The sequence below is a fragment of the Esox lucius genome, chromosome 8 (genome assembly GCF_011004845.1).
Source record: "Esox lucius isolate fEsoLuc1 chromosome 8, fEsoLuc1.pri, whole genome shotgun sequence".
Taxonomy (NCBI): Eukaryota; Metazoa; Chordata; class Actinopteri; order Esociformes; family Esocidae; genus Esox; species Esox lucius.
In genome coordinates, this window is record NC_047576.1 from 6,876,392 (window position 1) to 6,889,043 (window position 12,652).

At 49.1% G+C, this 12,652-nt stretch overlaps 1 protein-coding gene across 1 annotated transcript in view; it reads left to right on the forward strand.

Moving 5' to 3' along the window:
* The window catches only part of nr5a2 (nuclear receptor subfamily 5, group A, member 2), a 66,024-nt gene that overhangs the window by 14,959 nt on the left and 38,413 nt on the right, over positions 1-12,652 (forward strand). Inside the window, exon 5 of the mRNA XM_029121754.2 lies at positions 329-1,008. Coding sequence (XP_028977587.2) covers positions 329-1,008 — 680 coding nt within the window. The remainder of the gene's footprint in view (positions 1-328; positions 1,009-12,652) is intronic.

Consider the following 12,652-nt stretch of genomic DNA (forward strand, 5'->3'; position numbering starts at 1 on the left):
TCAGATTAAGCAGACTATAATATACAAATATATGCACTTCCAATAGCATGTCAGTCTGGATAGGAATGTCTACTTAAATGTTGTGTTCAGGCTTGATTAAGAGATCTCAAACCCCCGGTTTATAGACCACAACTGGCCCACAAGCTGCCTGTTGCCGGCGAGTTTGAGACCACCTTGTTCACTAGGCTCGTCGTTATCCCTTACTTATTCTCCTGTCTTCCCCCCTGGACTTTTCCCCAGAGAACGACTCCCTATAACTGCTGAACACAATAAATCTAGAGGTTATCACATCACTAAGATCCTCTTCTCCTGTCCGTCTCTCCTTCAGCTGTGAGGGCGGACAGAATGCGCGGCGGCCGCAACAAGTTTGGCCCGATGTACAAGCGCGACCGGGCCCTCAAGCAGCAGAAGAAGGCGTTGATCCGTGCCAACGGCCTGAAGATCGAGGCCATGACCCAGGTAATGCAGGCCGTGCCCACCGACCTCACCATCTCGTCGGCCATCCAGAACATCCACCAGGCTGCGTCCAAGGGCTTGCCGCTCGGCCACCACGGGCACGAGCACCACGCGGCGCTGCCCCACGCCGACTACGACCGGAGCCCGTTCGTCACGTCGCCCGTCAGCATGATCATGCCCCCCCACGCCGGCTCCCTCCAGGGTTACCAGGCGGCCTACGGTCATTTCCAGAGCACCCGCACGATAAAGTCAGAGTACCCGGACCCATACACCAGCTCGCCGGAGTCCATCATGGGCTACAACCCGTACATGGACGCGTACCAAACGGGCTCGCCGCCCAGCTTCCCGCACCTCATCGTGGAGCTGCTGAAGTGCGAGCCCGATGAGCCCCAGGTTCAGGCCAAGATCCTGGCCTACCTGCAGCAGGAGCAGGCCAGCAGGGGGAAGCACGAGAAGCTCAACACGTTCGGCCTGATGTGCAAGATGGCCGACCAGACGCTGTTCTCCATCGTCGAGTGGGCCCGGAGCAGCGTTTTCTTCCGTGAGCTCAAGGTACGTGAGGCGCCGTACAAGGACGCCATTTTTGTATTGCACAGATTGGCACTGCCTGTCGTCTGTTGCTAGGTTCGGGGCATTTAGTTGCATGAAGCAGGAGTGACATCTGTGTTCCGATGGCTGATGTTGGCGTCACTATCAGCCAAACTGGTCCAGTTTTGTTAATTTGGATTAGTATTTAATCCAACAGTTTAAGTTTTTACAGTTCATTGGTACACTTTTAGCAGATGTTGTGTTGGGCTTTGCACAACGTTTTTGCCCCTTAACAATGCAGTTGGTTGAATGAAGACCAAGAAAATTCCACAAAAAAGAAATATACAAATACGCAGCCAGGATACCATTAAAACATTTACAAATCAAATGCATAATCCAGTCTGAATATACTGTGTACATATCAATGTTTCATGTTTACACACACGCCCAGTCACTCCTTGTTAAACCCACCCTGATCTTTTATCTTCACTCGCCTTTAAATTTCTCACTTTTATCTGTCCGCTCGACACTAATGCAACATGTTTGGGAGCGGAGAGGGAGTGCTGTAGTTCTAGCCGCCTGTCTGTTTTCCCCATCAAAATTCAGTAGCCGGCCCTATTTGTGCGCAGTGACACATTTCGGGTGTGGGTGAGGTAAACTTTGACTGGCTGCCTTTAGGCTCTTTTCATTCAAAGTCCTCTGCTCTTGGATTTGACTTGGAATTAGAATTTGACATGGTCTTTTTCCCCTGAAACATCTTTGAGATCTAAGTAGACAGGGACTGTATCAAAAAATACCAATCCAAAATTGTCATATAGCCACGTAGCGTGTTTCATGTAGAGGACAACGGACAACTGCATAAGATATGGTCTGGAGGGGAAAATACGGTGTTTCCGTACTAAATATTTATGATAACGAATTGAATGATGATATAAAATGTTCTATCTGTTTAACCCAGTTAATGGTAATGCATCGCTAATTGAAGTATTCACATTACATCAATCTTTTATTTACCTCTTTTCTTAAAGCTAGGTTTCAGTGAGAATTCTGCTTCAGAAGGTTTTCGGGCTAATTTGGAGACAAATGAAAGTTTGATGGATAACACACCTTGTTGTTTAACAAACCAAATCCCTAAGACGCTGCCCATCAAAAGAACCAATTATTAACAGCCGCTCATAAAAACAACCCTAGATGGCCACTGATGATTCTTTGTGATTATTCCTTGTGTTTTCATCCTAGAGAGGAATGGGGAATGTTTCCAGTGTGGCTTTGTGCGCTTCAAGGTTTATTTGTTCAGTAGAGAAGGTTAATGGATGGAGCAACATAAAATGGCTTTGATAAGTATGGAGATCACCTGTTTCTCCTTTAACTCTTCCTCTCTCTCTCTACAACCTCCCCTTTCTTTCTACAACCTCCTCTCTCTACAACCTCCTCCTCTCTCTGCCCCCTCCTCTCTTGCTCTTTTGTCTCTTTTCTCTGTAGCCAAAGGCATGACTGCATATTCATGTACTAGGGCCCCCACTGCAGTCCTCTGAATTTTTAGGGGCAGGAGAAAGAAATGTAATATTCAACAAAATCCAATTATGGACGCAGGACAAGAGCTCTCGAGTACACATGTTGACATTTATTACGCGGCCAGTCCCTATTGACATTTTCTATATCTGAATTAGCATCCAATTAAAAACATGACATAGCTCGCTACTTCAGTGTGTGGTTGGACAGTTGGGGTGTGGTTGTAGACGTGTTTTTCCCCCATTTAATCCGCTGAATGATCGTTGTGCTCACGAGTGCCACAAACCTCTCCAAAACTCTCCATTCAAATCAAATTACCCATATCCACTCGTGGGCGTCGCCCTCCTTCACTTTCGGAGCGAAGCGTCATTTTGTCTGGGCTAATGACTGTCTCTGTTAATCCTGGACTTAATTGGAGCGGTGCCTCCAGTGTGGCAGCGATAGGGAACGACCCGGGTTAATGTGGGGCTAATTTCTGCACCCGTACTCCTGCGTTGCCCTTTAATAGTGGGTGGGGTTAACGGGGTGGGGCCACTGAGAGGGCACAATTCACTGATTCGCTGACGCGCCTGAATTTTTTCTAACAGTAGGCGATCTACCTACTTTAGCTGCTCTACAGCGTTGGGACTTGCGTAGTGGATGAATGATGAGTTAGCAGAGAGGCCTACCAGCCCTCCCCCCTGCTCCGGCCCCCTGCACAGTGTTGTGTCTATACTAATTAGTTGGTGTTATAGCTTTTGTTGAGCAGAACGCTCAGTGTCGGTGATAGCCGTGAGGACCAGAGGAACCACTGTCGTGTTCCACCAGGCCCTGGCAAATTGGCTTCCATTGAGATGAGGCAGCTTCAGAGACAATGAACACGGGGGGGGGGGCTCTGTAGGCTGTTGGCCTCTTCAGCTCGCCCCAAACGACAACACGCTCAGAAAGGTGGACGTCTGCTTTTGTGCTCTTTAGCATGTCGGGCCTGCTGTGTGTTTTTTTTTTTTGTCTTTCTTTGTTATTTTAAGTGCGTTTGAGACTTAATGTCTGGCGTTTGGAATCATTTGTCTCGAAATGATGTACTTGTGTGTTTGTTTACTGCGACACGTTTCAGTGAGGCGTTAAGACATTGACACCCCAGTTCACCATTCACTGCTACGTCTCACACTTTACAGTGGCTACGTGGAAAAAAAAAAACTCAGGAAACGCATAAGGAATGAGAGCCGCTCAGAGACCTCGACTCTGAAAACGCTACGCTGCCGTTCTATCTAGAGGCCCTATTATTAGCCCAGCGAGAACAAAAGAATGTCTCCGGTAATAGAACTGAGGGGCGAGAGGCATCTGCCAAAAGTGCTTAAAGATTTAGTTTCCATAAGTTGGACCTGGTTACAGTAGTCATAAATGTTAGTCATCAGAGATCACTGGAACCCCATTGTGTTGCCTAGGGCCTGCACAACCAGAGAACAAAAACACGTAGCCAGGAATCGTTTCTCGGTTTCAAACACCTTTGGATTAGATCTGTACTTTTATGTGACTATTTCGGTGGTTACGCTCCTGCCTACCTCTTAATTTGTCATAATTTGTTTTGCAATTGGAGTTTTTGAAGCCAGATGTCCCAGTTTGGTTGTTACTGTGGTAAAGGTTTTCGCGCAGGGGGTGAGATGGGTGTCTTTTTTGTGGTGGACTAATAGGACAGAGAAAGTTTATGTGTATGTTTTAGGAGCAGAATCCTATTTTGTAATTGCAGCAAGCTGTCATTGAGGGAGGTCAGTGTGGTTATCTGTCACTGAGGAGGGCCAGTGTTGCTATCTGTCACTGAGGAGGGCCAGTGTTGCTATCTGTCACTGAGGAGGGCCAGTGTTGCTATCTGTCACTGAGGATAGCCACTGTGGTTATCTGTCACTGAGGATAGCCACTGTGGCTATCTGTCACTGAGGAGGGCCAGTGTTGCTATCTGTCACTGAGGAGGGCCAGTGTTGCTATCTGTCACTGAGGAGGGCCAGTGTTGCTATCTGTCACTGAGGAGGGCCAGTGTTGCTATCTGTCACTGAGGATGGCCAGTGTTGCTTTCTGTCACTGAGGAGGGCCAGTGTTGCTATCTGTCACTGAGGAGGGCCAGTGTTGCTATCTGTCACTGAGGAGGGCCTCTTTCTCTGAGGGAACTATTCTAGCTATGTTATTGAAATTGCGCTCAATGCCTCTTCAAAACCAAGAATGAGTTAATTGTCATTGACACATACATACCCACACACACCTGCAGTCCCTCTCGGTTAAATTTTTTTAAAATTTTTTACAACCGATCATTTGCCAGACTATTGGTGACTCATGTCAGCGCCAGACTGCCATCGTATTTTCAGGAACCACAAGTCTGAATCAGGCTGGGTATGTGGGGGTGCCAACAGCTAGTCTGCCCATGATTCATACAAGGGACCGCGGAGGGCCTTCCACAACATTGTCCCCGGAGCCAGTTTCTCCCCGAGCTCCCTCCAACACAATAGAAACATATTAGCTTTCCAATTGCGGTTATAGATTCATGTGTTTCCGTTCTTCCACCCAGCTTCTAGTCACTCTGTATTCCCAACACTCATATCTGTCCCCCCCCCACTACCATCGCATTGTTATGACACCACAGAGCGGGAATGTTGTGACATGACAACATCCTGGTTTATGTTGCAGTTAAAACACACACGCGCACACACACGCACGCGCGCTCACACACACACACACAGCCCTCCTTAGTAGCAACTGGGCAAAGCCTGTGACGCATTCACATGTGACACAGATGATTATTGTAGTTCTTTCATGGCTGCCTGGGACAGCGTGTACTTCGGGGCTCCGCTTCCTCAGGAATGACCATGACAATACCAGACCAGCCGTGTAGGGGGCCGGTGTCATGGCCTGGTTTCTGGGCTCGCACCCGGCTGTGCTGCTCCAGTTCTGATTGGTTAAGCAGATGGATGGGGGGGGGGGGGGGGGGGCAGGAAAGCCTCAGAGTAGCAGTCTTTCTTTTTTTAATATTTTTTTTTAGCTTCTCTCTGCAGTATCATGATATACAATTTGTGATTGAGGCCCTGCCTCTTCACGGCAACTCCCAGTGGACCCGGGACAGTCAATGTTGAGATATGTGTGTGTTGATTCAATGTGTCCTCTCAAGCACAACTTGACCTGTACTGCCACACCTCTGCTATATCACTCCTACTACTACACCTGTACTACACCATTACTACGCCATCCCTACTACTGCACCTCTACAACACCCCTACTACAACACCCCTACAACACCTCAACTACTGCACCTGTTCTACTACAGCTCAACTACTACACACTCCTACAACTACACCTCTACTACACCATTACTACGCCATGCCTACTACTGCACCTCTACTACACCCCTACTACAACACCCCTACTACACCATAACTACCGTATCCCTACTACAACACCTCAACTACTGCACCTGTTCTACTACAGCTCAACTACTACACACTCCTACTATTACACCTCTACTACCTCATCCCTACCACACTCCTACTGCAACATCTCGACTACAACATTCCACTACAACACCTGTACTACAGCACCTCTACTACACCCTATGTGTGTAGATAGGTCTTATAGGGAGGACACCAATCAGTGTAGCAAGACTACAGGCTGAATCCCAGATCTCTTTTATTTAGTTGTGTAATGTACAGATCTATTTATATTTTGGTGTATTCAGATGTGATGTTCTCCCATCCAGTCATCTCATTTCACTGCCCATTAATTGCTGTCATTTACTTTGGGGATTTTTATATATCTTTTTACAACCACTCTTTGACCCCTGCTCTCTCCCCTCACACCGCGACCTCTCTCTGACCTCTCTCCGAGGAGTCCAATTTCAAGGTGCAGACGTGACAAGCCCTGAAACACCCAACCTGATTGGTTTATTTTTTTACACCCCACAACCAGGGTAAATTAATAAGGCGTTGTAGCCGCGACCTTTGAACTGGAATGGTGAAGTGCGGGATGGAGGGGAACATCCCAAACCCCAGACCCGCCCCCACCTCCCCATGGTCATAATATTACTGAACCCCCCCCCCCCACCCTCCATCACCAAACATCCCTATTCTGTGACTGAGGTCACCTGCCACGCCCCCGCCCCCCAAAGCCGCCCCCCCTGACATACTGCGTGCCTGCCTCTGGAGTCCCAGCTGGCAGAGATTTGTAACTGTGTCCCTGGTCCATTGCATTTGAATTACTCCACAGGCAAGCCCCTCCCCTGCCCCCCCCCCCAACCTCTCCCTCTCTTTCCCTCTCTCTCTTTCATTCTCTCTCTTTCCCTCTCTCTCTTTCACTCTCTCTCTCTCTCTCTCTCTTTCATTCTCTCTTTCCCTCTCTCTCTTTCACTCTCTCGCTCTCTCTTTCATTCTCTCTTTCCCTCTCTCTCTTTCCCTCTCTCTCTTTCACTCTCTCTCTGTCCTTCTCTCTCTGTCAATCCCGCTCTACATTAGTGCTCCGGGGAGAAAGAGTGCAAATAAAAGGCAGAGTGAGAGCGAGAGAGTGAGAAATACCGTGAGTCAGAAAGCAATAGTGAGAGAGTCGGTGGAGAGTGAGAGAGAGAGAGAGAGAGAGAGAGCAGGAGGGAAGATGAACAAGGCCCAGGAAGAGCAGCATCAAGGGCAGGGTTACATAGTGAAGGACAGAGGGGGGAACAGGTGGAAGGTTAATGGGCCTGGACCGGATCCACCAGCCGCTCAGCCTTGATATATGGACCCTGCGTCTGGTTCAGGCGTAGGCTTTCAAAGATATATTATTTCATTTGAGGAGCAGCATTCTGGTTCCCCGCATATGTCCACTGATAGATGATACCCCCCCTCCCGCGCCCAGCCAGGCAGCCACAATTGGAGATGGCGTGTGAGTTTTTCTAAGGACTCGCTCCTGTACATATTTTCTTTTCGGCACACGCGTGCTTTCTCTCCATGTCTCTCCCTCTATCTCAGTCTGTCCCTCAATCGTTCTCTCTCGCCGTCTCCCCCTCTGTCTTTATCGCTATCCCTTTCTCTCTTCCTCTCTCTCTATCCCTCGATCTCTGTCCTGCTCTCTCTTTCTCTCTCTAGTTCTTCCCTTTCCTTTGCTCTACCTCTTCCTGTCCCTAGTTCTTCCCCCCCTTCTCTCAGTCCCCAGTCCACCCCCCCCCTTCTCTCAGTCCCCAGTCCACCCCCCCCCCTTCTCTCAGTCCCCAGTCCACCCCCCTCCTTCTCTCAGTCCACAGTCCCCCCCCCCCCCTCCTTCTCTCAGTCCCCGGTCCACCACCCCCCCCTCCTTCTCTCAGTCCCCAGTCCACCCCCCCTCCTTCTCTCAGTCCCCAGTCCACCCCCCCCTTCTCTCAGTCCCCAGTCCACCCCCCCCTTCTCTCAGTCCACAGTCCACCCCCCCCCCTTCTCTCAGTCCCCAGTCCACCCCCCCCCCTTCTCTCAGTCCCCAGTCCACCCCCCCCCTCCTTCTCTCAGTCCCCAGTCCCCCACACCCCCCCTCCTTCTCTCAGTCCCCAGTCCACCCCCCCTCCTTCTCTCAGTCCCCAGTCCACCCCCCCTCCTTCTCTCAGTCCCCCCCCCCTCCTTCTCTCAGTCCACCCCCCCCCCCTCCTTCTCTCAGTCCCCAGTCCCCCACACCCCCCCTCCTTCTCTCAGTCCCCAGTCCACCCCCCCTCCTTCTCTCAGTCCCCCCCCCCTCCTTCTCTCAGTCCCCCCCACCCTCCTTCTCTCAGTCCCCAGTCCCCCACCCCCCCCCTCCTTCTCTCAGTCCCCCACCCCCCCTCCTTCTCTCAGTCCCCGCCCCCCCCCTCCTTCTCTCAGTCCCCGCCCCCTCTCTCTGCCTTGTCTTGGTCCCAGGCTGAAGGCTGGTCTGTTGGCAGACAGGATTTTTAAAGCTGCTATTTTAGTGGTAACAATATCTGTTTGATCAGGGCAGGATGTAGTGGTAGGAGGGTCACAAAGCCATTTTCATTTATAGATGATTGAACAGTGGGCTTAATACATTCTCTCCTTCATAAATATTGTAAAAGCACTGTAGGCTTCCTTTTCCATAATTATTATACATAAAGAAACAACAATTTTTTTTCCTCCAGATTCCTTCTATATTGTATATTCTATACATTTTGGATATGGCATAAGACACTTTACAGTATGTGACATGTTTTTCATTCGACAACGTAATCCCAGAATGAGCTTGTTGTTTTTTTTTTACCTGTTGCTTACCTCATTTGTTTTTATTTTACTTTCTGTAAAATTTCGAAATTGTAGGTTGCAAATCAGCCTGTCCTAATACTTCCTTCAAACGTAGCACCGTCATTAGGCTGATTTGGGACACGGACACAGTCTTTGTCAATAACAACTATGGTAAGAACGCCTGACGAAAGAAAGCCGGGAACATATGATGGATCTCGGTCAGAATGTATTGACGTCTGCCAAGAAAGGTTCTTAAAACTATTTAAAGTCCCGATCCAGTGCGAGAATTCAGGATACACGGTTCCATTTGACAGATCTGTCGCTCTCTTTATTTACTGCTTGACCGTGCCTGGGTTTCTTTACACTAGCAGTCATGCATAGTCGCTTCGGAGTCACTTCAGCCTTATTTGACAGTTGATGGCCGCTGTGGACCCCTCTCGTCCCCTCGTCTTCCGGTCCACCTTTTACGTCCCAACCCTGGTCCTCCCCTGGTCCCCAGGCACCGGTATGCCCCGGCCAGTACACACTGCACCTCAGCACATCGCCGGCCCGCCGAGACTTTCCCTGGGCCCGGAAGGAAGCGGAGGCACTTGTTAAAAGGGAAGATTTAGGGCCGTCTTTCCCCGCGGGGGGGGGGCCGGCAACGAGACATCAGGGAGCGTTTCTGGGAGTCTGCTCATCCACTTGTTGCTTTGATGGTGGATAAAAGACTGTCATTAACTAGAGGAGAGGCTGAGAGACTCATCTGCCATGGACTCCTCTCTCCCACACTCTCACTGTTTGATTTCCTTTCCTCCTCTTCCTCCTTCCTCCTCTTCCTCTCTCTTCCTTTACTGGCAATGAAAAATAAACAACGCTCCACCCCCACTCGCAGTTTTTCAGAAGTTAAACATTGCAGATTGGAATTCGCATTTGTGAGCACTTTGGCCTCTCTGCCTGTATGAATGGGGAGTGCAGGTCCTTGTTAAGCCTCATTAATGGCCGATCAGGGTAAAAGCCTTTTTTATTGGCAGGTCAGGGTGCTGGTTAACGCGGGGAATCTGCAGGCGCTCGCCGATGCTGTTAGCCGGGGGCCTACGCTCTGCTCCTGTGCCGTTTCGCGAAACGCTGTCCGCGCCAAGGCGCCCAAAATCAGCGGGCTGAGCAGACGTGGTGAACTGGGTAAACAGAGTGAATATTGGGAGTTGATTTAGCTTCATCTGATGCACTAACAAATCAACTCAACAGCGCCGACTACGCTAACACCTCCTCCGAACGGCGTCTCAAGCTAAAAAGCCCCTACATTTTCCTTCTCCCCCGCGGCTCTCGCTCAGCCGTGACTGTTTTTTGTGAGCCACAGTGTTAAACACGTTGGCTGAAACGCCGGGAGTCACAGTGTCTATCATCAGCACACTGGCCGAGAGCCCTTCTGTCCTAAATTACAACCTGTTCCTGAGACAGTGAACCCCTGTCAGCCAAAGCCCACGGGGTCCTGGTGATTCCCAGCGAGCCATGGGACGTGGTCATTGTTTTCAGCTGGTGTCGTGTCGTTAAAGGCTTTAAATATACCTGCCGATCGCCAGGATTGGATCCCCTACAACGTGGAGTTTCTTTTAGGTCAACAGGCTGTCTGTTGTCTGACCTCTCGCTGACCCGCCAAGCTCCTCGTCTAAGGTCACTACACCGAACTATGTGGTTACACGTCGAGTGTCAAGATGCATAGCTTTGAGAAATTAGCTCTATAAAAACATATTTATAAGTGCCTATGAATTATGGATGACCCATCGGGTTGATGGTTTCTACACAATGTATGAATATACACTCACATAAAGGATTATTAGGAACACCATACTAATACTGTGTTTGACCCCCTTTCGCCTTCAGAACTGCCTTAATTCTATGTGGCATCAACAAGGTGCTGAAAGCATTCTTTAGAAATGTTGGCCCATATTGATAGGATTGCATCTTGCAATTGATGGAGATTTGTGGGATCCACATCCAGGGCACGAAGCTCCCGTTCCACCACATCCCAAAGATGCTCTATTGGGTTGAGATCTGGTGACTGTGGGGGCCATTTCAGTACATTGTCATGTTCAAGAAACCAATTTGAAATGATTCGAGCTTTGTGACATGGTGCATTATCCTGCTGGAAGTAGCTATCAGAGGATGGACATGGTCAGAAACAATGCTCAGGTAGGCTGTGGCATTTAAACAATGCCCAATTGGCACTAAGGGGCCTAAAGTGTGCCAAGAAAACATCCCCCACACCATTACACCACCAACACCAGCCTGCACATCTGAATGTCTCAACAGAAATCGAGACTCATCAGACCAGGCATCATTCTTCCAGTCTTCAACTGTCCAATTTTGGTGACCTTGTGCAAATTGTAGCCTCTTTTTCCTATTTGTAGTGGAGATGAGTGGTACCCGGTGGGGTCTTCTGCTGTTGTAGCCCATCCGCCTCAAGGTTGTGCGTGTTGTGGCTTCACAAATGCTTTGCTGCATACCTCGGTTGTAACGAGTGGTTATTTCAGTCAAAGTTGCTCTTCTATCAGCATTAATCAGTCGGCCCATTCTCCTCTGACCTCTAGCATCAACAAGGCATTTTCGCCCACAGGACTGCCGCATACTGGAGGTTTTTCCCTTTTCACACCATTCTTTGTAAACCCTAGAAATGGTTGTGTGTGAAAATCCCAGTAACTGAGCAGATTGTGAAATACTCAGACTGGCCCGTCTGGCACCAACAACAATGCCACGCTCAAAATTGCTTAAATCACCTTTCTTTCCCATTCTGACATTCAGTTTGGAGTTCAGGAGATTGTCTTGACCAGGACCACACCCCTAAATCCATTGAAGCAACTGCCATGTGATTGGTTGATTAGATAATTGCATTAATGAGAAATTGAACAGGTGTTCCTAATAATCCTTTAGGTGAGTGTATGATGGATGCACGGTCATAAACGGTATTCTGATGTTACAAGGAAGTGATCCATCCCTGTCCTTGTTTTGATCAAGAAGTCATGTTCCTCAAAGACCAGCCCCAATTACACATCTAGGGAGTGGGTGAGCTGAAATTCCAATGTACTGATTTTAAAGGGGCACCTATTTATAATCTCAATTAACGGAAGAAAGCTTAAGAAGCTATTCATTTAAGATAATAATATTCATAATTACAATATTTGTTGTTTTTACTAATCCCTTCCGGAATTGACTGCCCTTCGATTCGAGCCCCCATCCCCTGCGTCCCTAAATATGCCCGATGTGGGTGACCACGACAGGGCCGTCCCTACAAGGACCAGGGTTCCGGCTCCATAGATGGTCGACTGGGGATCTGGTTCCCCATTGTGAACCTCACGTCTGTAATCTGGGGTGTGGGCAGGGAGGCGGCCCGGCCTGGTTCTGCCCTGCTCGTCACACAACCCGTCGACAGTTGTCCTATTTCTGCGGCTTATTTACGGTCAGCTATTCTGGACACGTGGACAGTAAGGCAGTCTAGCAGAGAGAGGGGGAGAGAGAGAGAGAAATAGAGAGGTAGAGGGAGAAGGGAGTGGGAAGGGAGAAAGAGAACGCAAAAGAGGGAGAGAGGAAGAGAGAGAAAAGGGGGAGGGATAGCGATATGGATTGAGAAAAAGAGAGAGGTAATAGTAATATATAGAGAAAGATAGAGAGAGAATAGCTGGGGTGCTGTACAGCTGAGGAGGGGGGCGTAAGGGGGGTGGACTCTCATTTAAACAGTGTCGATTGGATCTGCGTTCTGATGAATGATATGTGTGTTTCAGAAGGGGCTAACGCCAGACACGAGCGCTAGTTACGACAGGCAAGAAGTTCACAGGTCCTGCCGTGCAGCCGGTGAATGGCTTTATCTCAGACTGCTCAAGTGGGATAAAACCACCTGTTCATTAGGGTGTTTTTTTAAGCTGTTCTTTCCTTATTTTTCCCTGTTCCTTTTTTGGCTCTACCTCCTCTCTCTCTCCCTTCTTCTTGCTCTCTCT